The sequence below is a fragment of the Bos indicus x Bos taurus genome, chromosome 10 (assembly GCF_003369695.1).
Source record: "Bos indicus x Bos taurus breed Angus x Brahman F1 hybrid chromosome 10, Bos_hybrid_MaternalHap_v2.0, whole genome shotgun sequence".
NCBI classification, from domain to species: domain Eukaryota; kingdom Metazoa; phylum Chordata; class Mammalia; order Artiodactyla; family Bovidae; genus Bos; species Bos indicus x Bos taurus.
Window position 1 is genome coordinate 51,997,976 of NC_040085.1, and position 23,431 is coordinate 52,021,406.

A 23,431-nucleotide genomic window follows, 5' to 3' on the forward strand; every position below is an offset into this window, starting at 1 on the left:
GTCCAAGGGACTCTCAAGAGTCTTCTCCAACACCACACTTCAAAAGCATCAAATCTTCGGGGCTCAGCCTTCTTCACAGTCCAACTCTCACATCCATACATGACCACAGGAAAAACCATAGCCTTGACTAGACGAACCTTTGTTGGCAAAGTAATGTCTCTGCTTTTGAATATGCTATTTAGGTTGGTCATTACTTTCCTTCCAAAGAGTAAGCGTCTTTTAATTTCATGGCTGCAGTCACCATCTGTAGTGATTTTGGAGCCCAGAAAAATAAAGTCTGACACTGTTTCTACTGTTTCCCCATCTATTTCCCATGAAGTGATGGGACCAGATGCCATGATCTTCGTTTTCTGAATGTTGAGCTTTAAGCCAACTTTTTCACTCTCCACTTTCACCTTCATCAAGAGGCTTTTGAGTTCCTGTTCACTTTCTGCCATAAGGGTGGTGTCATCTGCATATCTGAGGTTATTGATATTTCTCCTGACAATCTTGATTCCAGCTTGTGTTTCTTCCAGTCCAGCGTTTCTCATGATGTACTCTGCATATAAGTTAAATAAACAGGGTGACAATATACAGCCTTGACGTACTCCTTTTCCTATTTGGAACCAGTCTGTTGTTCCATGTCCAGTTCTAACTGTTGCTTCCTGACCTGCACACAAATTTCTCGAGGCAGATCAGGTGGTCTGGTATTCCCATCTCTTTCAGAATTTTCCACAGTTAATTGGCTATACCCCAATACAAAATGGGCTTGCCTGGTGGCTCAGGTGGTAAAGAATCTGTCTGCAACGCAGGAGACACAGGTTCAGTCCCTGGGTCGGGAAGATCACCTGGCGAAGGGCATGATAACCCACTCCAGTATTCTTTCCTGGAGAATTTCATGGACAGAGGAGTGTGGTGGGCTACAGTCCATAGTGTCACAAAAAGTTGGACATGACTGATCTTAATGACTAGACAATGTAAAATTAAAAAAAAAAAATTTAATGGCCACACAAAAATTCACCAGTTTTGATGTTTTGTTTTTTTTTTTAATTTCACAGGCAAAATTTTATCTGTCCCAAACACTGTTACACCACACTTCAGTAACAGAAGCTGCAGGTTATAGTCTGCACATATATTTTCTCCTTGTTTTTTAATTAAAAACAATAGTAGCAATCTAGACACATGGCTTTCCTGTTTCAATCCCCACCCTCCTTTGTCATGAGTTACAACTCCATGAATGGGTAACATAAATGGAAGGGTTCCATTGTTCAGTGATGCTTCTGTGAGGTGCTTACTTTCACAGATAAGGTGTATACCCTTTTCTCTTCCACTTCCATTTCTCTATCTGCCACCTGGGATGTGGGTGGGAGACTGGGATTCCAGCAGATATTTTGAACCATAAGAACAGGAGCTGCTGAAAGGCATGGTGGAGTAATTGAGCTGGAAATTGCCTGGGACTGTTCTCTCAGTCTTGGATTTTCTATCTCTGTGTTTTAATCAATAACAAAAAAAGGGCACATCTCATTTTTATATTAGCCAAACCTAATCTCAATTGATAAGCCTTCTTAAGAATTACTATCAGTTTAGGGAGATCATATATATAAACATCTGGCCTTACATCAGTTCCAGCTCATCTCTGAAAATTGTACCTGAAAATTGAGTCATATAAACTAAAAATACTTTGACTATGTTTTCTGTTAAATGCTTGATTTTTAAAGCACATCCCTCCCCATTTTTAAGGCAAGCTGCATATTCAGCTCTGTTCATAAGTACATTTTAAGGAAAAGTAATTTAAAAGCTTTTGTGTTTAATGATACAAATAAATAGCAATCACTTTTTAAAGATGTTGTGAGAGCCAGTTGGACATGACTGAGTTCAATGACTAGATAATGCAAAATAAAAAAAATTTTTTTAAATGGCCACACAAAAATTCACCAGTATTGATAAAGTTTTTTTTTGTTTTAATACACACTGATATGACAACTCACAAAAACAGAAAAGAATATCCAGGAGGGGTTATTCATCTCTGTACAGCTCCCACATCTACACAAGTACAAACCTGAGCTCACAGGTGAATACAGGCAGAATGCAGCCTTCTCCCCACAAGCAGCCTCGCCCCCCTCCTGGACTCAGGTCATGCCCTCCCTGCCAACTCCCACAGACCCAGGGCGCACCCTGGCCCTGCCACTCAGTCCCATCTAAGACTAGCTGCAGCCCAAACCCTAAATAGGTGATGACTTTGCCCACTTCTTTGTGTGCAAGATTCCATCATAGAGTGAGAGAGAACTTGGCCCTTGTGCCTGGACTTCTCTCAGCTCCCTCACCTCCCCATCCCCACCCCAGGTAGTAAGGACTTACTTTTTCCCTTTATATAGTAGTGGGGCTAACTCGGTTGATACAACCAAGTACATGTGAGAATAACAGTAGCTCAGATAGTTAAACAATACTTTATGGCCAAACTTTATGAGCAGTGAGGGCTTAACAAGATTTTAACTGAGAAACTGGTGAGGACAACTTGCGTAGATAAATACACAGTACTAGTGTTCCCTTTGTCTGCTGTAAATTGTGACAGCTGTTTTTTCTTCACATGGTTCTGTCATTGCTGGGATTCAGACGATCTCTGAGTTTGAAAAGGAGATAGAGTTACTTCAGACACAGAAGATAGACGTGGAAAAACATGTGCAGTCCCAGAAAAGGGAAATGAGAGGTAATGAAAATATGAGTCACTGAGTCCATGGCAGGCAGGCTGAAGGCATCATAGGTGTCTCCACTCGGGCAGTGTGTCCTTTGATCTGAGGCTGGTTGGTTGGGTATATGGAAGGTTGAATAGTTGGTTGGCTTCATGATTGGTTGGTTAGATAGCTGGTAAGTTAGCTGATGAGATGGTTAGCTAGAGAGTCTGTAGGGCTAGAGGACCGGGCCCTAAAAAAGGAAATGGGAAAATAGAAATTATGCAAAAATGTAATTTATTCCAGTTCTGCCTTTTCCCCTCAGAAAAGATGTCAGAGATCACCAGACAACTTCTTGAGAGCTATGACATTGAAGATGTAAGAAACAGGTAATCATTTTTGCATGAACAAGTATTTAGAAACACATAATACATGAGAGAAATGATTCTCTCACCCTCTTCATGTTTCAGGCTCTCTCTGGAAGATTTGGAACATTTAAATGAGGATGGAGAACTTTGGTTTGCTTATGAAGGACTAAAGAAAGCAACACGGTGAGAAATTTCCCTCAGGATTTTTCATGGTTTTTCAGAGACAAAATACTATTGCAAAGTCAAAAATTTACCTTTCATAGATTTGATTGACAAAGTAAATTCCTTACAGAATGGTCTCATAATTCCTGGGATGATTTCTTCAAGGATTGAGCAGTTAGTTTAATAATGAAGAACAATCTCTTTGTGGGATAACTGGCCAAGTAGTAAAACACATAACCTGTTAAATGAAAACTGATAGCAAACAAGTTAGCCAGTGTTGCTATAGATATATTGTTGTTATTGTTTAGTCACAAGCCATGTCTGACTCTTTGTGACCCTGTGGACTGCAGCATGCCAGGCTTTCCTGTCCTTCACTGTCTCCCGGAGTTCGCTCAAACTCATGTCCATTGAGTCAGTGATGCCATCCAACCATTTCAACCTATGTCACCCTCTTATCCTCCTGCCCTCAATCTTTTCCAGCATCAGTGTCTTTTCCAACGTGTTGGCTCTTCGCATCAGGTGGCCAAAGTATTGGAGCCTCAGCTCAACATCCGTCCTTCCAATGAATATCCAGGGTTGATTTCCTTTAGGATTGACTGGTTTGATCTCCTTGCAGTCCAAGGGACTCTCAAGAGTCTTCTCAGCACCACAATTCAAAAGCATCAATTCTTCAGCATTCAGCCTTCAGCAGTGCAGGAGACCCAGGTTCAATTCCTGGGTTGGAAAGATCCCCTGGAGAAGGAAAGGGCCACCCACTCCAGTATTCTTGCCTGGAGAAGCCCATGGTCAGAGAAGCCTGGCAGGCTACAGTCCATGGGGTCGGTAGAGTACAACGCAACTTAGTGACTTCACCACCAGCCTTCTTTATGGACCAACTCTCACTTTCACTTTCCTAGATATATAGATGTGTTTAAATTTAATATGTTTGCTTTCTTAAAATTAATAAACTATTTTTAGAGCACTTTTAGGTTCACAGAAAGTACAGAGATTCTTAATATACCTCCTACCCCTACACACACACAGCCATCAACATGTGTCACCAGAGGGTACATCTGTTAGAGCCGATGAACCTACACTGACACACCATTATCACCCAGAGTCAATAGTTTACACTCTTGATGTTGTACATACTATGGGTTTTGAAAAATGTGTAGTGACATGTGTCTTTATCATTGTTGCATCAAACAGAGGGTACTTTTAATTATTAGAATAGAAACATAATTTTTTAAATGTCTAAAAATTTTTTTATCATCCACTACCTGTTAATACCACATAACATCACATAGCTGAAGTTTGTAATTATACATTACTAATTCTATAGCCTGTAACCTTTTGGACACAGGTGAACTTTATGTGCTTAGCACCTGGCGCTGATTGTGGGTTTTCATAACTGCTGAGAGTTGTCATCAGGATAAAGACCATGTGGTTAATTTCTTGACCATTCCTCTGACAGCGTTTTGGAGAACCATTTCCAGTCCCAGAAGGACTGCTATGAAAAGGAGATTGAAGCTCTGAACTTCAAAGTGGTGCATCTAAGTCAGGAAATCAACCACCTGCAGAAATTATTTAGAGAAGAGAATGACATCAATGAAAGTATCCGTCATGAAGTTACCAGGCTAACATCGGAAAACATGGTATGATCTCAGCCTTTATTCTAGAGATGTTATGCTTTAGTGAAGTAAAGTTCAGTGTCTCAGCTGGAAAACAAATTACATTTTCCAGGAGTGAAAGAACTGGTTCAGAAGATAAAACTATAAAATTACACCAGCCTAGAAAGCATTTTGAAAGTGTGTACCATGGGATGAGTCCGAGTTCTGTGATTTGTGTGTGCTTTTAAATTTATATATGTTAAATCTAGCCCCAACCCCTTGGAAAGTCACAAAAAGCATAAAGATAAAAAGGTACCTCTTGAGAGGGGCTTGCATGCGGAAGGTCAGTTGCCCTCTTCTAGCTCTTCATCTCACTGTTTCAACAACTTCCTTCTTCCATGATGCCTGCTCTTCTCCACTGCATTTGTCTAATTCTTCCTTCTCACTTTTATCTACTGGTATGAAGGAATGCCTTAGGAATCTAATTATCAAAAACATGCCTTTCTTAACCCCATACCCCCTGCAGCCACCTCCCCATTTCTCTGGGGGACTTGGCCATACTTCTCCATGCCATCTGGCTGTGATAGCTCCACTCATCTCCTGTTTGTGGCCACCCCATGCTGCGGTGTGTTCCTCCCTCTAACTGAATCTGCCTGCACAGAACTGAACACAAAGATTCCTTTTCACCCTGGTCTTAATCTCTCTGCAGCATTTGGTAATTTTTTTTTCTTTTATATATATATATATATATATTTTTTTTTAAATTTAAAAAAAATTATACATGTGTTCCCCATCCTGAACCCTCCTCCCTCCTCCCTCCCCATACCATCCCTCTGGGTCATCCCAGTGCACCAGCCCCAAGCATCCAGCATCGTGCATTGAACCTGGACTGGCATCTCGTTTCATACATGACATTTCACATGTTTCAATGCCATTCTCCCAAATCTTCCCACCCTCTCCCTCTCCCACAGAGTCCATAAGCCTGTTCTATACATCAGTGTCTCTTTTGCTGTCTCATATACAGGGTTATCGTTACCATCTTTCTAAATTCCATATATATGCGTTAGTATACTGTATTGGTGTTTGTCCTTCTGGCTTACTTCACTCTGTATAATAGGCTCCAGTTTGTTTTTAATCACTCCCTCTTCCTCTTTATTGTTCTCTTGGCTTCCAGGACACCATGCTCTCCTGGGTTTCTTATCCCACCCCACTGGTTGCTCCTTCTCAACTTCTTTACTGGCTTTTCCTCCTCTGCCTAACCTGGGAGTATTAGGAAATCTCAAGGATGTGTCAGCAGGTGAGGAGAAATGACCCTGGGCACAGCAGATGTGTGAAACAGTAGTTAAGGACCTGCACATTTTTATTTACTACTTGGCTGAAACTTTAATGAGGAGTTTACAGTAAGATCTGATTGCACAATCAAACAAGTATTTTTCATCTTAACTTCAGAGGCACAGGTGTTTTCATAAACATGTACAGTTGAAAAAAAACTCTCCTTACCTGACTGTGCTCAGCTGGTAAAGAATATGCCTGCAATGTGGGAGACCTGGGTTCGATCTCTGGGTTGGGAAGATCCCCTGGAGAAGGGAAAGGCTACCCACTCCAGTATTCTGGCCTGGAGAATTCCATGGACTGTATAGTGCATGAGGTCGCAAAGAGTTGGACATGACTAAGCGACTTTCACTTGCACCTGACTACAAGTAGAAATGGTGGACGTTTAAACAAGCATACAGCTAGACAAGGACAGAGGATTATGAAACTTATTGGATCGTTCCAGACCTCTGATAAGAAAGCAGTGCATGGCCTGGAATTCACAGGGCACAGCAGGACCCCTTTGAGATGATTCTCCTATTTCTGATGAGGAGATGATGTCTCTGAACCAAAGAGACTGGTTGTCATTCTTCCCATCTCCCTCCCTCAGCTCAGCAGAGAATTCCCATAAATCCTCCCAGATGGTGCCCCTCCAGGAGCCCTCCAGGATGTGGAGGGTGGAGCTGGGTGAGAACCACACACTCTGAGCATGCTGGTATTTCTTGTGACAGTATAGGTCTTGAGGTAAAAAACATGATTTCATCCAGTCTAATACCTTGGCTAGCTGTCTTACATAACTATTCTAGACGTATGTTCCATGGGGTTAAAGATCTAGGCAGTTTAGTTTGCTTCTGAGCAGCTCTGGGATTTCAAAGTGTTTCATATTCTAATATTTCCAATTCTTCTCTGAAGATGATCCCAGACTTTAAACAACAAATTTCAGAACTGGAAAAACAGAAGCGAGATCTCGAAATCCGCCTGAATGAACAAACTGAAACCATGAAAGGTAACTGGAACCCTCATGAACCTGCTTTTAGAAAATGGTTTCCTGTTGGGGGAAAAGGTGGTTAGGGAGTTGAGGATGACATGTGCACACTGCTGTATTTAAAATAGGTAACCAACAGGGACCTACTGTACAGCACATGGAACTCTGCTCAATGTTACGTGGCAACCTGGATGGGAGGGGAGATTGGGGGAGAATGGATACATGTATATGTATGGCTGAGTCCCTTTGCTATCCACCTGAAACTGTCACAACATTGTTAATTGGCTCTACTCCAATATAAAATAGAAAGTTTAAAAAAAAAAAAAAATAGAAAGTTTTTTTAAAAAGAAAATGGTTTCCTGTATCCAAGAAATGACCAAAAGGTCATTGTCAAACTGATTCTCCAAGGACTTAGGTGACATAAATGTGAAAGTGGGATGTGTGGACAGTACAGTAAGATTCATAGGCATTTGAAGGCAGCAGCTGCCTCCAAGCAAGCCCTGTTGACTTTTGCTGACTAAGATCTCGGGCTCCAGTGTTGCTTGATATTCCTATTTTTAAAGAAAAAATAGAAATCCAGGTTTTTATGTGAAATATCACAATTTTTAAATAATGGCTTATGAAGTTTTTAAACATTGTTCAGATCAAATAAAACCTCATCTCTAGCTGGGTGCATTTTAGGACTCCTGATAACTGAAAATATGAAATATGATCAAACCCAAATCAGAATGCAGTGGTATGACCCCCCAAAGGACTGATAGCTCTTCTTGTCTTAGGAAAACTAGAAGAATTGTCAAATCAGTCGAATCACAATCAAGAAGAAGAAGGAACACAGAGCAAGTAAGTGTCAACCTGCATGTACCTCAAGCCCACACTCATGCAATGCTTTGCTTTTCTGAAATTGTGGGAGATACCAAAGAAGGTTATTAAGCCACAAAAGCAAGATATTCTTCAGGTGTAAAAATAAATGCTTGTGTACACACACACCCTCCTCTGGGATAATGTACAAGAAATGAAACCAACAAAACATTGGTTGCCTGCAGGAAGGGTAACTGGGTGACTGGTGCCCGGAAGATGGAAGAGACTTGCTTTTCACTGTGTACCCGTTTATGCCCTTAGAACATTATGCCATATGCATAAATTATATCTTCAAAAAACTGATAAAATAATATCGTATGAGAGAGGACAGTGTTTCTCTCAGCAGGCCACTTAGGGTGAGGCTTAAAATCCATTTTGATAGAGAATCTTCATTTGATAACTGCTCCCCCAAATTACATCCTGACCAACAGAGCCCCTGGTGGAACCTTGTGAGAAAAATGTTTTGTGAGCTTGTTGAGATACTTTGTGTAAAATTTTTTTGATGATGATCAAAAATTATTTTAATAGAAATTTTAACCATTTCTCTGGAGAAGCAGATAAAAGAATAATCAGTGGTGTTTTAATTCATTTAAAACGCACATTGAGCTTTGACAAATACATGAAGGTGCGAAGGTGAGTGAGGCATTTGCCCAAACCCTCAATTTCCTCAGTGTCTTGTGTTCCAAGATCCTTACCTGTGTAATTTACTTCCACTCATCACTGAACTTCTTCCAGTCAATCAGAGTGGTGAATTCCCTTAGTCATATTCATGTACAGACACACAGTGCATGGGTTCTTCCCTCTCTCTTAGAAATATAGAAAGATTATGCATTTCCTGCTGACTTGTCCATCATGGAGAAGTTGACAAACCTTCATAGAATCACTGGATCATAACTGTAAAACATTTTTAAAGCTTTATTTTGATTCAATTCTTTCATAATAAAATCTAGATTAAATTATTTATGTGTAACTCAAGTTAGAATTGCAATTTTAGAGCTTTACATTCATTAATAGGGTACCATTTTATATCCTAGTGTTTTTCCATACCACATAACATTGCTCATATCAAATAATATTTTTATAGCTTAGATTAGATTGTGCTTTTGTATGGTAAAAATATTTTGGAAAATTTTATAATCTTTAGAAAAGTCAGTTACCCTGACTTCTTCACTGTGAATTTTATTCACAATCATTTTGTTATCCTAATCAGATTAAAATCGACTCTCATATTATTATTTATCATCAGAGGAATAGATGTCAAACTTGTCATTCAGGTTCCATTCCAATTTAAAAATCCTCAAGATACTTAATTTCAAGAAAAATAAATAAACACTCTACATCCCAGAGAGAATTTCTTCATTGGGAGGGTAGGGGCCAGGTGTAGGAAAGTGGTGGGCATCATTTTGGGACTCTGGATGGGGTCCCTTTTCTTCTCTCTCTGATCCCTGGATTTTTGAGTATCTGATCCCAGGCTTTTCACAAAGGATATAATGACTGGGCTTTTGGTCATAAGGGTATGAGTGGGTATGGATATCTTACGGGAGCCATCAAGGGGTGTGGGCGGGTGAGGATGAGAAATTTTTATCAGATTAAGAGGCTGAAGCAGCTGTGGACTTCTATACCCCACTAACCCTGGTCTCTTCCCCCACACTGTGAGCACTCCCCTATTCAGGTACAATTTGTTTTACACGTAAGGTGGCCAAACTATTTTTCCACTGATTTTTCATGATGATCAAATTTATACCAAAACTTCCTAATCCTTTCCTCAGGACCATAGAAGCCCAAAATGAAATACATACCAAAGAGAAAGAGAAGCTGATGGATAAGATTCAAGAAATTCAGGAGGCCAGTGAGCACTTGAGGAAACAATCTGAAACTGAAAATGAAGTCAAGAGTAGTTTCCAGCAGGAAGCATCTCGTCTCACTATGGAGAAGAGGGTGAGAAGTTTTCTAACCTGTTGATAAATGACTGCCTATGTCCAGGTATCACTGAAAGGGGGGACAGGCCACCCCAAGCATCTGATGAGTAGCATCCACCTCTCACTAGAGCAATCTGTTTCTTTTTCTCAAAAGACAGGTGGCCTCTGAGGTTATGGCCATTGCAGGGGAGCCAGGGGGTTTACGCAGGCTGAGAGAGGACCAGTGGAAGGTCCTGAGCATTGTCCCATGGGCAGTGCTTGTCTGAGATGACAACAGCCTTGCCTGGAGTATGTTGAGGATGCCAGGCTGATGTGTGACCTTCTCTGAACAAAGCTTACTCCATCCAAGACCCCCGCTTGCTTCTGGGGAAATGCTCTTCCCATAATTTTCAGAGTCAAAGTGTTCTTCTATGAAATGATCAAAATAATAGGTGGCTAACTTTTTAAACTATGAAAGTATTCATCCAGTTATAAATGCCCCTGTCAAAATGGCATTTGGCAACTCTGTTAGCTCCCAGAAATGCTTCTGAAATTGTATTGGTGTGTGAAACCCACAAGGATGAGAAGCGCCAGAGTAGCAGATGGAGTAGTTTCCTGGGAGGTGGATGCTCTCAGGCGCCTTCCTGGCCTGGCAGCCTCCAAGACCATGACCAGGTAAGGGCTCACCCAGCCAGTGGTCAGGCTGCACGTGCCCACTGGCTCTGCTCCTCCTCATCAGGCCCCCCCATTTCCTATCTCACAAGAAAAACATGATAGGGTAAAATCATATTTTGCAGTGTCAGAACTTAACTTAAAAGGGTAGTTATATATATAAAAAGAGGAATGCAGAGAGTTTAACATTTAATAGGAAATAATACATTCTAGTCAGATGATCCCTGGAAAATCCCATGGACAGAGGAGCCTGGAGGGCTGCAGTCCATGGGGTTGCTGAGGGTTGGACATGACTGAGCGGCTTCACTTTCACTTTTCATTTTCATTCATTGGAGAAGGAAATGGCAACCGACTCCAGTGTTCTTGCCTGGAGAATCCCAGGGACGGGGGAGCCTGGTGGGCTGCCGCCTATGGGGTCGCACAGAGTCGGACACGACTGAAGTGACTTAGCAGTAGCAGCAGCAGTCAGATGATCCAGATCATCACTTGGGTGATGACCATCTTTTTTGAGAGGGGTATGCCTTTCTCAGAGAATAGGTTTCTCAAGTCACACCATAAGGATAGTCTTATTGAATTTAGGACCCATCCTGATCCAGTGTGACCTCACATTGATCCTTGGTTTAATTGCAACTGCAGAGACCTTATTTCTAGTAAGGTCACATTCTGTGGTTCTAAGTGGATATGAAGGGTTTTTAACTTTCTATTTTATATTGGAGTATAGCCAGTTAACAATTTTGTGATAGTTTCAGGTGAACACTGAAGGGGCTCAGCCACATATGTACGTATATTCATTCTCCCCCAAATCCCCCTCCCATGTAAGCTGCCACACAACATTGAGCAGAGTTCCCTGGGCTATAAAGTAGGTCCTTTTGGTTATCCATTTTAAATAAAGCAGTGTGTACATGTCCATCTAAATGGATGTGAATTTCAAGGAGACACTGTTCAGCCCACTGCATGAGCCTCTGAGTCAAAGAAAATCATTTATTTAAAGTTGGAAAGAAAAGTTTAAGCGATCTTCTATTTATCAAAGAAATACCAAATTAAAGCTAGGTATTTTTTTGATTCTCAAATAATGGAGATCTTATGGTGCTGGTGAGAACACCCTGAAGTGCACCCAGCCACACATGATTTCAGGGGATAGAAATTGGTGTCAACTTTCTTAGGGGCAGTTTGGAGGCAAATGTCAGGAACCTCTGAAAGTGCATTCCCTTTGACTCAGTGATGCAACTTCTGAGATTCTGTCCTAAGTAGATAATTAAATATGTGAACAAGGATTTTCATCTAGAATGGTCAGCATAGTATTATTAGACACAGCAAAAAAAGAAAGGATGCCCAGCTGTAGTGGGTAGATTAAATTATTGTATATCAGATGACAGTTTGGTATATTATCAATGATGGGGGAAATATCTACGGTATAATGAGAAACAGAATTTAAAACTTTATAAGCAGTATGACCCAATTTTATAAAATGGATATATGCCATATTAGGAGGAAAAAAAATGAAATAAAACATAAACAGTGATTTCCTCAGGTTCTGGATTGATGGGTGACTTTTTAATTATTAGATGTATTGTAAAATAGGCTCAAATAGGAGGAAAGAAACTGCGCCCACAGTCCCACATGTGAGGCCAGATAAAGCTCCTAATGTGTTTAGCCAGGAACATGACTGTAGTAGGGAGAGGTAGCCATGAGTGGAAACAGCACAACTTCCCTGGGCTCTGAGAGTCCCCAGAGGGCCCATCCATGGCTGCAGGGACTGATTGCGAGGTGGGAATTGCTGGATCAGAGAAGCCTGAATCCTTTCTGTGTCAAAGCCCTTGGAGTTCAGGGAGAACCTGAATACTCTCTGCCCTTTATAGGAAATATTTATAGGTGTCCAAGACTCTTCTGGTTCTTGAGCCAAATTCAGCATAGGCAGGGCCACCCCCTTTATCAGGAAGGAGAGGCAAAGCCGGGACCCAAATCTCTGAAGCCTCTCTGCCTTCAGCTTCTGACATCAAGAGAGCACATTTTCACACCTGCGTGTGAAAATTTTTAAACTCTCTACGATGGGCATGGCTTTATCAAGGAAAAATTAGATCAAGATAAATGTGGTATACCCATACAATAGGATAGTATAGTATTCAGTCAAAAAAAAAAGGAGTGAAGTACTGGGAATTCCCTGGTGGTCCAGTGGTCATGTGGAGAAGGCAATGGCACCCCACTCCAGTACTTTTGCCTGGAAAATCCCATGGATGGAGGAGCCTGGAGGGCTGCAGTCCATGGGGTCGCAAAGAGTCGGACACGACTGAACGACTTCACTTTCACTTTTCACTTTCATGCATTGGAGAAGGAAATGGCAACCCACTCTAGTGTTCTTGCCTGGAGAACCCCAGGGACAGGGGAGCCTGGTGGGCTGCCGTCCATGGGGTCGCACAGAGTCGGACACGACTGAAGCGACTTAGCAGCAGCAACAGCAGCCAGTAGTCAGGACTCAGTGCTTTCACTGATTGGAGGAAACTAAGATCCCACAGCCAAAAGAACAATGAAGTACTGATACCTGCTGCAGCACAGATAAACCTGGAAAGCGTTATTCCAAATGAAAGAAGCCAGACACAAAAGGCCACATGTTCTATGATTTAATTTATATTAAATATTTAGAATAGGCGAATATGTAGAGACAGTAGGTAGATTAGTGGTTGTCCAGGGCTGGGAAGGAATAGGAGGGCAAAGAGGTGCCAGCTAAAAGTTATATGTTTGTTTTTAATGTGATGAAAATATTCTGGAATCAGATGGTGGTGATGGTTGCACAACCAACTATACTGAAAATCATGAGTGTACACTAAGTGGGTGAATTGTGTGGTATGTGAATTACAGCTCAGCAAAGTTCTTACCAAATAATAGAATTAAGATGCTTCTGAGCTAACATCCTCTTTCTTTTGATTTTTGTAGGATCTTGAAGAAGAGTTAGACATGAAGGAAAGAGTGATTAAAAAGTTACAAGATCAAGTGAAGACTCTTACCAAGACAATTGAAAAAGGTAGAAAAACAACATCCATGTTCCAATTTTTTGAACTTTCAGCTACAGTTTACATGTGTTGACATATTACTTCCTGATGTGGTCCAAAGAATTTGAAAACTAAAGAAATGAGTCTCCACTGGTGTGTTTGGGGCCCAGTGATGGGCTAGTGGAGATCCTTAAAGGCAGGCAGGTGGCTCACCACCTCTCAGGTGATACCAGATGTGCTCATGTAATTGTAAGGGGTACCCTGAAAGGAATGCTTTTAACCTCTTTCTCTGTTAACTCTCTCGTTGTTAAAATGGAATTGTGAAAACGTTTCAGATTTAACTGCTTTAAAGTTTATTTCCTCTCTGTTACATGGGGTCAATATCCTACTTTCTATTAGAAGAAAAGATACTAGATAGCTAATTAGATATCTATTAGATAGCTAAGAAGCCAGACTGAAGTCCTCAACATGAACTGAATTGCACACTGAGTGTCCTTATAAGTTCCAGGGAAAAAGATTCTCTGCCTTTCTTTCGTTCGCCTGATTCTGTGTCACTGAATTTTTCTTTTTTTTAAATTGATTTTTAATTGGAAGATAATTGCTTTACGATGCTATGCTGGTTTCTGCCATACAACAGTGTGAATCAACCATAAGTACACATACGTCCCCTCCCTCTTCAGCCTCCCTCCCACCCCCCATCCCACCCCTCCAGGTTGTCACAGAGTGTCCATAGGTTGAGTTTCCTATGTTGTGCATAGCTTCCCACTGGCCGTCTGTTTTACATATGGTAATATATATGTCCAGTGCTTCTCTCGAATTCACCCCACCCTCTCCTTCCCCTGCTGTGTCCACACGTCTGGTCTCTATGTCTGTGTCTCTATTCCTGCCCTGCAAATAGTCACTGAAACGTTCTGACTTTTCTCATCTAACTCTTTACTCATTTGTTCAATATTGCTGCTTTCTCCCAATCTCTGTCACTAAGGTTGTATCTGCAACTCTCTGTTCCTTTTACTATCCTCATTTCTTTGAAGAACTCCTTTATTGGTTTTTTTTTTCAACTTTTCATCAGACTTTAAGTTTCCAAAACCAAAATGAGGCTCTTTTCCTTTCCATAATTATTGATAAAGGTCATCTGCCCCATGAGGGAAGAGACCATGTCTGTCCTTCCCATTACCCCATGGTATCCCCATTGTGGGAAAGAATGAATCAACTGCCGTCTCTGCGTAAGGACTTCCAAAATCCACCTGCCGTTCCTCACTTTTCCTGAGTCCTACTCCCTTTTTGCCTCTAAGATTACTCCTTCACCTTTCTATTATCACCTCCAGCCCAACTTGTTTTAAGTGGAATGCATCAGCTTCCATTCCTGTATCAGGTATCTATTGATCATATAACAAACTACTCCCAAATTTAGTAGCTTAAAATGACAAACACTTAACAGTGCAATTTCTGAAGGTCGAGAATCTATAAGCAGCTCAGCTGGCTGGTTCTAGCTGAGTCACAGTAGAGTAGTCAGCAAGGATGCTGACATCTGAAGGCTTAGCTGGAGCTGGAGTACTTGCTTCCAGGCTCACTCACATGACTGTTGTCAGGAAAAGCCAGTACCTCTAGGACACTCTTTAGGTGGCACTAGCTCCCAAGAAACATGCTCAGATACAAGTCACCACACTTAAGAATACCCAAAATAGGATGTCCTTATCAGGTGCTTCTGCATCATTTATTGGTTTTCCCGGTCTAGATGGAGTTCAGCAATCAGTGGTCCTTCTTACCATAAACAGGTTGCTTAGTAAAATAGTTAACATTCTACCTTTATCAGTCTTCAAGGGAACAGGGCTGGTAAATCACAGAACAAACTCTCATGCAGTAGAAGAGAGTTCTGTTAATTCTTTACCTGTATTATCTTCTTTCTCACCCATCAGAGCCTACTCACTTTTCTTGGCCCAGCTGGAGTGCTACCTCCTTCAAGAACCATTTTTCAACAGTTCTTACTTACCTCTGCATAAATTCTTATGTCCTCTGTATTTATTTTTATGGCTGCTTAGCAAATCACCGTGAAATTAGTGGCTTAATAGAACATGAAACTTACAGTTCTGGATGTCAGAAGTTCAAAATGGTGTTCACTGGCTTAAAATCAACACGTCAGCAGGGCTTCTGGAGGCTTTAGGAGGAGATTCTATTCCCTTGCCTTTTCCAGCTTCTAGAGGCCACCCACTTTTCCTGACTTGTGGGCCTCTTTCACCATCTTCAAATTTGGCAGCATAAAATCTTTGGAATCATTCTGACATTCTAACTTGTACTTCTATAAGTCACATCTCCTCTCAGAGTGGACATGAGTCTTTGGGGACCAGAAGGCAGACTGTGGCCCACCCAAAGATGTCCACATCCCAATCCCCAGAACCTATGAATATATGACTCTACATGGCAGAGGGATTTTGTATATGTGAGTATGTGAGTATTTTTTTTTTAATTATTTGTTTGGCTGCCTCAGGTCTTAGCTGTGGCAAGCCGGATCTTCATTCATCATCTTTTGTTGTGGTGCACTAACTCTAGTTGTGGACATGGGCTCCAGAGCACATGGGCTCAATAGCTGTGGTACACAGGCTTAGTTGCTCCATGGTATGTGGAATCTTAGGACCCCGACCAAGGATTGAACCCATGTCCCCTGCATTGAAGGGGGATTCTTAACCACTGGACCACCAAGGGGAGTCCCTACGTGAAGGATCTTGAGATGAGGAGATCTACTTGGATCATCCAAGTAGATCCAATATAATCACAAGAGACTTTGTAAGAAAGAGACAGGAATGACAGAGTGAGGGAAGGTGATGGAAGCAGAGAGAGAGAAAGAAGTGATGATAGAAGCAGAGGTCAGAGTGATGTGGCCAGAGCCAAAGAATGTGGTCAGCCTCTAGAAACTGGAAAAGGCAAGGAATGAATTCTCCACTAGAGCCTCCAGAAGAAAAACAGCTCTGCTGACATTTCGATTTTTGTACTGTAAGATCTGTTTTAGTCTATGAACTCCAGAACTGTAAGATTTTTTAAATTGTAGTTTAAAAAATTTTTGTTTTATGCCACTGTAACAGTGGCATAAAACAGCACATAGGAAACTAGTCCAGCCACCTTGGGATCATGCTGTTTGGTGACTGCACACTACATGTTTTGTGAATCTCGTTTTTTTTTTTTTAACTGTAATAAGGCAGAAGCAATATCCTGTATTGCTTTCATATCCCTACTGCACTCATTATATACCAGGTGACCATGAGAAAATACACTGGCAGCTATACTCATGGATATACTCATAGATAAGAATTGCTACCAGAAGAAATTCTTCAGGCTTCAATAAAGTTTGCATTTATCAGAAAGCCAGAGCATTTCATGGGCAAATCAGCCAGAATGGGATGGAAAGAGATGGAGTAGTCTCATTATAATGCTTGTTATTGTGTATTTAGCTGATTATTTGCCTCTGCCTACAGCCAATGACGTGCACCTGTCCTCAGGACCCAAGGAGTACCTTGGAATGCTGGAATACAAGAGAGAAGATGAGGCCAAGCTCATTCAAAACCTCATTCTTGGTAATGAAACCTGGGACTCTGAATTTTTGCTTAATTTTTGAGAACTTGAGCCTTAGTCATTGCCACGGTCTTGGGCAGGGATGATAGTTCCTCTTTTTCCTCCACTGCTTCTTCCCCTAGCACAGAGCTTCTCAGCCTCATTTTTGACCATGTGATTCTTTGTTTCGGGTGGATAGGGGCTTTGTATTGTAGGATATTGAGCAGTATCATTGGCTTCTATTCTCTAGAATCCAGTGGCAACCCCTAATCATGACAATAAAAAAAAAATGCTGTCAGACATTGCCACATGCCTTCTGGCATCTGCTACCTTGCCTTCAGTTGAGATGCACTACCCTAACCTCTTCCCAAGTCTCATCACATGGTCAGGGTAGAAGACACACCTCCTCATCTTTGTGGTTTAGCACAGGAGTCTTGGGAGAAGTAACCGTGGCTCCCTTGTTCCATTTGCCTTCTGCTGAGAAATTCGTTTGTGTGGCAGGGCCTTCTCAGCCATGGCTATTACAGGAATCTCCCGATTGGCATGCTCTATGGTTGGCAGTCTTAGAACCAGTGCTACTAGCCTGCCTGTCGTCACCATGGAAACCACATAGTCTTCTAGGGAGAAGGAGAAAAACTGCCTCCCTATCAGCTGGTCCCAGGATCTCAAAGCAGAAAGCCCATGTATAGCCTTACTCCTCTTCTCCTAAGTGACCCTCCCCAGAGCACAGGAGCCGCCTACCCATTCTTTTCCACCCCGCACTGGTACACAGCTGCGGGGCCTCTTTGTTCCCCTGTCCTAATGCAGACATGGAGAGGTCTTTGTTTGCTTTTCTTAACTTGTTCTATAAAGTTTCTCTCTACATCCCTACTCCGACTTCCAGCCATTCTCTTCTCCTCAAGGCCAACTGATCCTCCTCTGCAGGACTGTTGTACACCTGTTTTCTCTATTCATGGCAGAGGCATGTGATTGCTAAGATCATTCCATCCTCATCATAGAGGCTGAAGTGGGGGTGCATGGACTGGGGTTCCTCTCTTACCTTGGAGATATGAAATTCTGTCTTTTATTCAACCTTGGAAAAGAGAAAATACTTTGCAAATGAGAAGTAAGAGAAGCAGGTGGCACCTGCATGTATATTTTTGCTAAGAAAAAAAGCCAGCCTTAATTCCTCAAAGGGAAAAAACATCTCTGGGTATTCAGGCACTGCATCAAGTACAGAAAAGCAGACACCCCCACCCATACATAGGTTTCTTATCGGGGGAGCTGCAGTCCTCACCGACTCTCTCTGCTCCAGACCTGAAGCCCCGCGGTGTGGTGGTGAACATGATCCCCGGGCTGCCGGCTCATATCCTGTTCATGTGTGTACGCTACGCAGACTCTCTAAATGACGCTGACATGCTCAAGTCCCTCATGAACAGCACCATTAATGGCATCAAGCAGGTGGTTAAGGTAGGAACTACTTTTCTGACATTGGACCTTGGTATTAGGGCTACTTTAGGAACTTTTGTGGAAATGACCAGATGCCCAGACTTTTCCCAACCTACACCTCCAGTGTTTGGTCAACTACATGCTTCTTCAAGCCAGTCAGAGGCCCAGTGAAAGACGCCAATCTAATTAGGAAAAGACAGCTTAGGTCAGACAGCCCTAAGGGTGGGACACGGCCAGTTACACCTCAAGTCCTTACCTGTAAGACTACAACCTGATGGTCACCACCCCATCACGTCTGTCCCCTCAGGTGTGAGATTCTTGACTGTAGGGAGTATGTGTCTATCCACGTAACAAGTTTGAATGCCAAGGAATAGGAATAGCCGAAAAATACTCATCTCTTCCCTTGGCACTTACATAATTCTCCTTTATAAAACCACAGTATATACTTTTATTCTTAGCCCAGACATGAAGATAAGGTATATGTAAGGGACCAGTAAAATATAGATCCATTATCCTTTATTCCCCTTCCAAAGAAGAAGTGATGTTTGATTATGAGATGTATTTAAAATGTGTAGTTGGGAAAGGCCTATCTTACTTTTAGTAAAATATGTGTTCTAGAAAAGTCATGAGCAATCAAACCCTATCTTAAATACTCTTGGAAAAGAGAAGAAATAAAAGCAGTGAGTGCATCAGGAAATGGGTAATTCTCCCACCGTCCACCCTGCCCAATTTTGTACTAAGAATTCATTATTCATCAGGAGTTAGGAGTAGAAAGCTGACATTGATTTGGTGCTTTACAGTCAGTCTTCATGGGAACCACCCATGTGTTCTTAGAAGAGACTGCCATAAATCATGTTTTCCCTGTCCCTATTTTCCTAAGTTGGGTTTTCTGCAGACACACTCGCATTACGTTCCAGGCTGTAGGCACACGGTGTTTGCCCCTTGTTGCTGCTCTGGAATGTTTAAATACTTTGAAAGTGAAGGGTACATAGCATAAGGAGTATGAAGCCTTTCTTGTGAGCATCTTCCACCTCAGCTTCTTCAACGGCTCCGTGATCCTCCCACTCCAGTGCATAGCACGTTAAAGCAGCCCTCACTTGTTCCACATACCCCCTTGACCACTGGGCCTTTTTCTCACACACCCCCTCCTGGCTGCCAGAGCACTTAAAATACTTGTCTCCACCAACTATTTTTCCCTCTTTGCAGCCTGGCTTCTACCCACATTACTCCACAGAAAGATCACCAGTAATTCCTCTTGCTAAATCCAATGGTATTTTATTAACTTATTCTCTTTAAATGGATTAAACAGTAGCAGCACCTCTTTGAAACTCTCTGACATTGTTTTTTAAAACCCAGGGCTCTCCCAGTTTTCTTCTTATCTCTCTGGTCTTCATTACTTCTGACTCCTTTGCTCATTCCTCTCCTTCCTGTCCCATAAGTTGGAATGTTCTTGCCAGCAGAGTCCTTGATCCTGAGCTCTTGTCTGGCCACCCTTTTCCTTCAAGGAGGCTATCCTTCTGCCTCTCTCCTGTGGTTTTCTCAGCTGCCTTGGTTCCCCATCATTTCTGCATCCTCTGAGTTTTTGTAGCACCGCCTATGCCTACCATGTAAGCTGTCAGCCACCTATTTAACTGTGTCCTACATATGTCGTGTCTGTCTTCCCAGCCAGAATGTGACATTTGGAGGCCAAGGACTGAGACTTTTCTCAGGCATTCCTACAGTGCCTGCTTCAAGTGTCATAACAGATGATATAACCTGTACAGAAGTACTTTGCAAACCATAACCTGCTAAATAAATACGGCTTTATTTTCATGTTGTTGTTCAGTTGCTCAGTCGTATCTGACTCTTTGCAACCCCATGAACTGCAGCACGCCAGGCTTCCCTGTCCTTCACCATCTCCCAGAGCTTGCTCAAACTCATGTCCATTGAGTCAGTGATGCCATCCAACCATCTCAGCCTCTGTTGTCCCCTTCTCCTCTTGCCTTCAATCTTTCCCAGCATCAGGAGGTCTTTTCCAATGAATTTCTCTTCATATCAGGTGCCCAAGTATTAGAGCTTCAGCTTCAGCATCAGTCCTTCCAATGAATATTCAGGGTTGATTTCCTTTCCTTTAGTCAAATCCTTGACTGATTTGATCTCCTTGCAGTCCAAGGGACTCTCAAGAGTCTTCTCTAGCACTGCAGTTCAAAAGCATCATTGTCCAACTCTCACATCCATACATGACTAGTGGAAAAACCATAGCTTTGACTATATGGACCTTTGTAGGCAAAGTAATGTCTCTGCTTTTTAATATGCTGTCTAGATTTGTCATTGCTTTTTTTTCCAAGGAGCAAGTGTCTGTCTTTTAATTTCATGGCTGCAGTCACCATCCTCAGTGATTTTGAAGCCCAAGAAAATAAAATTCTTTTTATAGTGTAAATTTAATAAAGTCTTTAATTAATAAAAGAAGAATTATTTTTGGTCAAAAGCCACCAGCTAGAAAAACAAGTAAGATATGTCTGTTCTTGGCTCAGAACAATAACAAAATCCAACTTTGTCTTTTCTTGGTTTTTTTTTTAAGGAACATTTAGAAGACTTTGAGATGCTGTCCTTTTGGCTTTCCAATACCTGTCATTTCCTCAATTGCCTGAAGCAGTACAGTGGAGAAGAGGTAGGGACGCCTGCTGCTCCATGCTGTGTACTGACTGCCAGTCTGCGACCTCCTTGTGGGCCCGAGCTCGCCGGAGTAATTAGGAATCAGACTGCCCAGCCCAGGAACATCCTCTGCTCCAGCTGGCCTCCTGGCTTCCTTCTTCCCCAGGAGACCAGCTTCACATCACCAGCTGAATGGAGGTCACAGGCAAAAAGACTTCCAGAAGGAGGTTTAGACCCCGGGCATGATACTAAGCCTCAGTGTCCTTGACTTTCAAATTACATGAGGTGGATTCTTCCCTGGTGGTCCACTGGTTGAGACTTCATCTTTCAAGGAGAGGGTGTGGGTTCAATCCCTGGTTGGGGAGCTGAGATCCCACATACCTTGCAGTCAAAAAAAAAAAAACAAAACATAAAACAGAAGTAATGTTGTAACTTAAAAGTCTTTATTGAACCAGTTCAATAAAGACTTTTAAAACGGTTCACATCAAAAAATCTTTTTAAAAAATTCATGAGATAGATTCAGAGATTTTTCATTTTCCTTCTGGCTGTAAAATTCTGGAGTTGTTAATGTTATCACTCTAAAACACAGCCTTTAGTTCAACCTGCCTACGTTTTCATAGCTGTTATCACTACAAGATTTTGGTTATTCCTCCATCATCTGTAAATCCTTTGCCATTCTGACTCTGCTTTCAAGGGGCTAACATTATATTGAAGTTCTTCACCATCAAATACTCACAGAGCATTATTTCACTGACCTAAAAGAACAAAAATGACTGGGATTTTCAATGCTCTGCAAAATGGGTATACCATTCTATAGTCCTATCAGTAGTATATAAAGTTCTAGCGTGTCATACCTTTGCCAACACTAGGTATTGACAGATGTTTTATTGCTTATCAGTCTCATGGCTATAAGATGATACTCTGTTGACTTAAATTGTAATTGCTTGATCACTAGCAAGGTCAAGCATCATTTCATATGCTTACTCATCAGTTGGTTTGTTTTTTAAATTGCCTAGTCACATCCATTACCCGTTTTTCTTAGGGGTGATTCTTTTTTCTTATTGATTTATAGGAGGTCTTTACATAGATTGTGGCCTATCATTAACTTTTCTTTATGGAGTCGTTTGTCATCCACAAGTTTTGAATTTTGATGTACTTAAATCTATCTGTCCTCTTCTTTTATGATACATGATTCAGTGTCCTGTTCAAGAAATTCTTCCCTACCCTGAGATCATGAAGTTCTTTTTTCTTCTAACTTTATAATTCAAATTTAGAGTTCATAATTATGCTTTTATCCATAATTGATGTGATTATTTATCCCAAATTGACATGTGAAGTAATGATCACATATCTTCTTTCAGGAGAGAAAATAAAATATGAGTAATCCTACTAGTATTAAAGAACAAAAGGAGAAATAGGTAAAGAAAATCCAACTTCTAACCAAAAGGAACGTTGGAGCTAAGAGGGGCACAGACCAGTCCTTTAAGATAACCTGGCATCTGTGTGGCTTTAATGGGAGGCATATCATCATCATTTTTAAAAATTTTATTTTTAATTGCATCACCATTATTTAAATCCTTTCTTTACCCACTTTAACCATGTATACAAGGTTTTTTTCCTTGTCTGAAGATTCTTTATTTACTATTTTTTATTTCTAAAATTCCAATGGTTCTTTTTTACCTCTGCCTTTTACAATGTCCTATTCTTATCTTAAATTTTTTTTTTAATTTTACTTCTTTGAACATTGTAAATGTATTACCATGTTCAGGCTGGGCTGCTGTAACAGAATACCACAGACTAGGTGGCCTGAACAACAGAAATTTATTTTCTCACAGTTCTGGAGAATGGAAACCTGAGATCAGGGTGCAAGCATTGGGTCACTGGTGAAAGTTCACTTCTGGACTTGAAGATAGCCACCTTCTCCCTGTGTACTCACATGGCCTTTCCTCAGTGCATGGGATCTCTCTAGTGTCTCCTTTTATAAGAACACTAATCCTATCAGGTCAGGACTCCCACCCTTGTGACCTTGTTTAACCTTAATAACATGGAGACAGAGACCCCATCTCCAAAGCTAGCCACAATGGAGATTATGGCTTCAACATATAAATTTGAGAGGGAAACAAATACTCAGTCCATAACATCCATATTAAAGCATTTCAGATTGGTCTATACTCTGTAAAGTTATGAATCTCATTTATTGCATCTATCAACCTTTTACAGCAGTTTACTTCCTTGAATGCTTCACTGTTTTTCCTATGAGCTTCCATGGGGGAACAGTAATATTTACAGATCCTTAGATTCAATCAATTATAGATCATGTAGTACTATATAATACATAACTTAGTGAA

General features: G+C 41.4%; 1 protein-coding gene across 1 annotated transcript in view; it reads left to right on the plus strand.

Moving 5' to 3' along the window:
- The window catches only part of MYO5C (myosin VC), a 118,469-nt gene that overhangs the window by 79,309 nt on the left and 15,729 nt on the right, over positions 1-23,431 (plus strand). Inside the window, exons 26-36 of the mRNA XM_027553992.1 lie at positions 2,593-2,686; positions 2,974-3,037; positions 3,119-3,199; positions 4,632-4,812; positions 6,991-7,084; positions 7,840-7,903; positions 9,691-9,859; positions 13,423-13,510; positions 16,946-17,044; positions 18,316-18,470; positions 21,010-21,099. Of these exons, the coding sequence (XP_027409793.1) occupies positions 2,593-2,686; positions 2,974-3,037; positions 3,119-3,199; positions 4,632-4,812; positions 6,991-7,084; positions 7,840-7,903; positions 9,691-9,859; positions 13,423-13,510; positions 16,946-17,044; positions 18,316-18,470; positions 21,010-21,099 (1,179 nt within the window). The remainder of the gene's footprint in view (positions 1-2,592; positions 2,687-2,973; positions 3,038-3,118; positions 3,200-4,631; positions 4,813-6,990; positions 7,085-7,839; positions 7,904-9,690; positions 9,860-13,422; positions 13,511-16,945; positions 17,045-18,315; positions 18,471-21,009; positions 21,100-23,431) is intronic.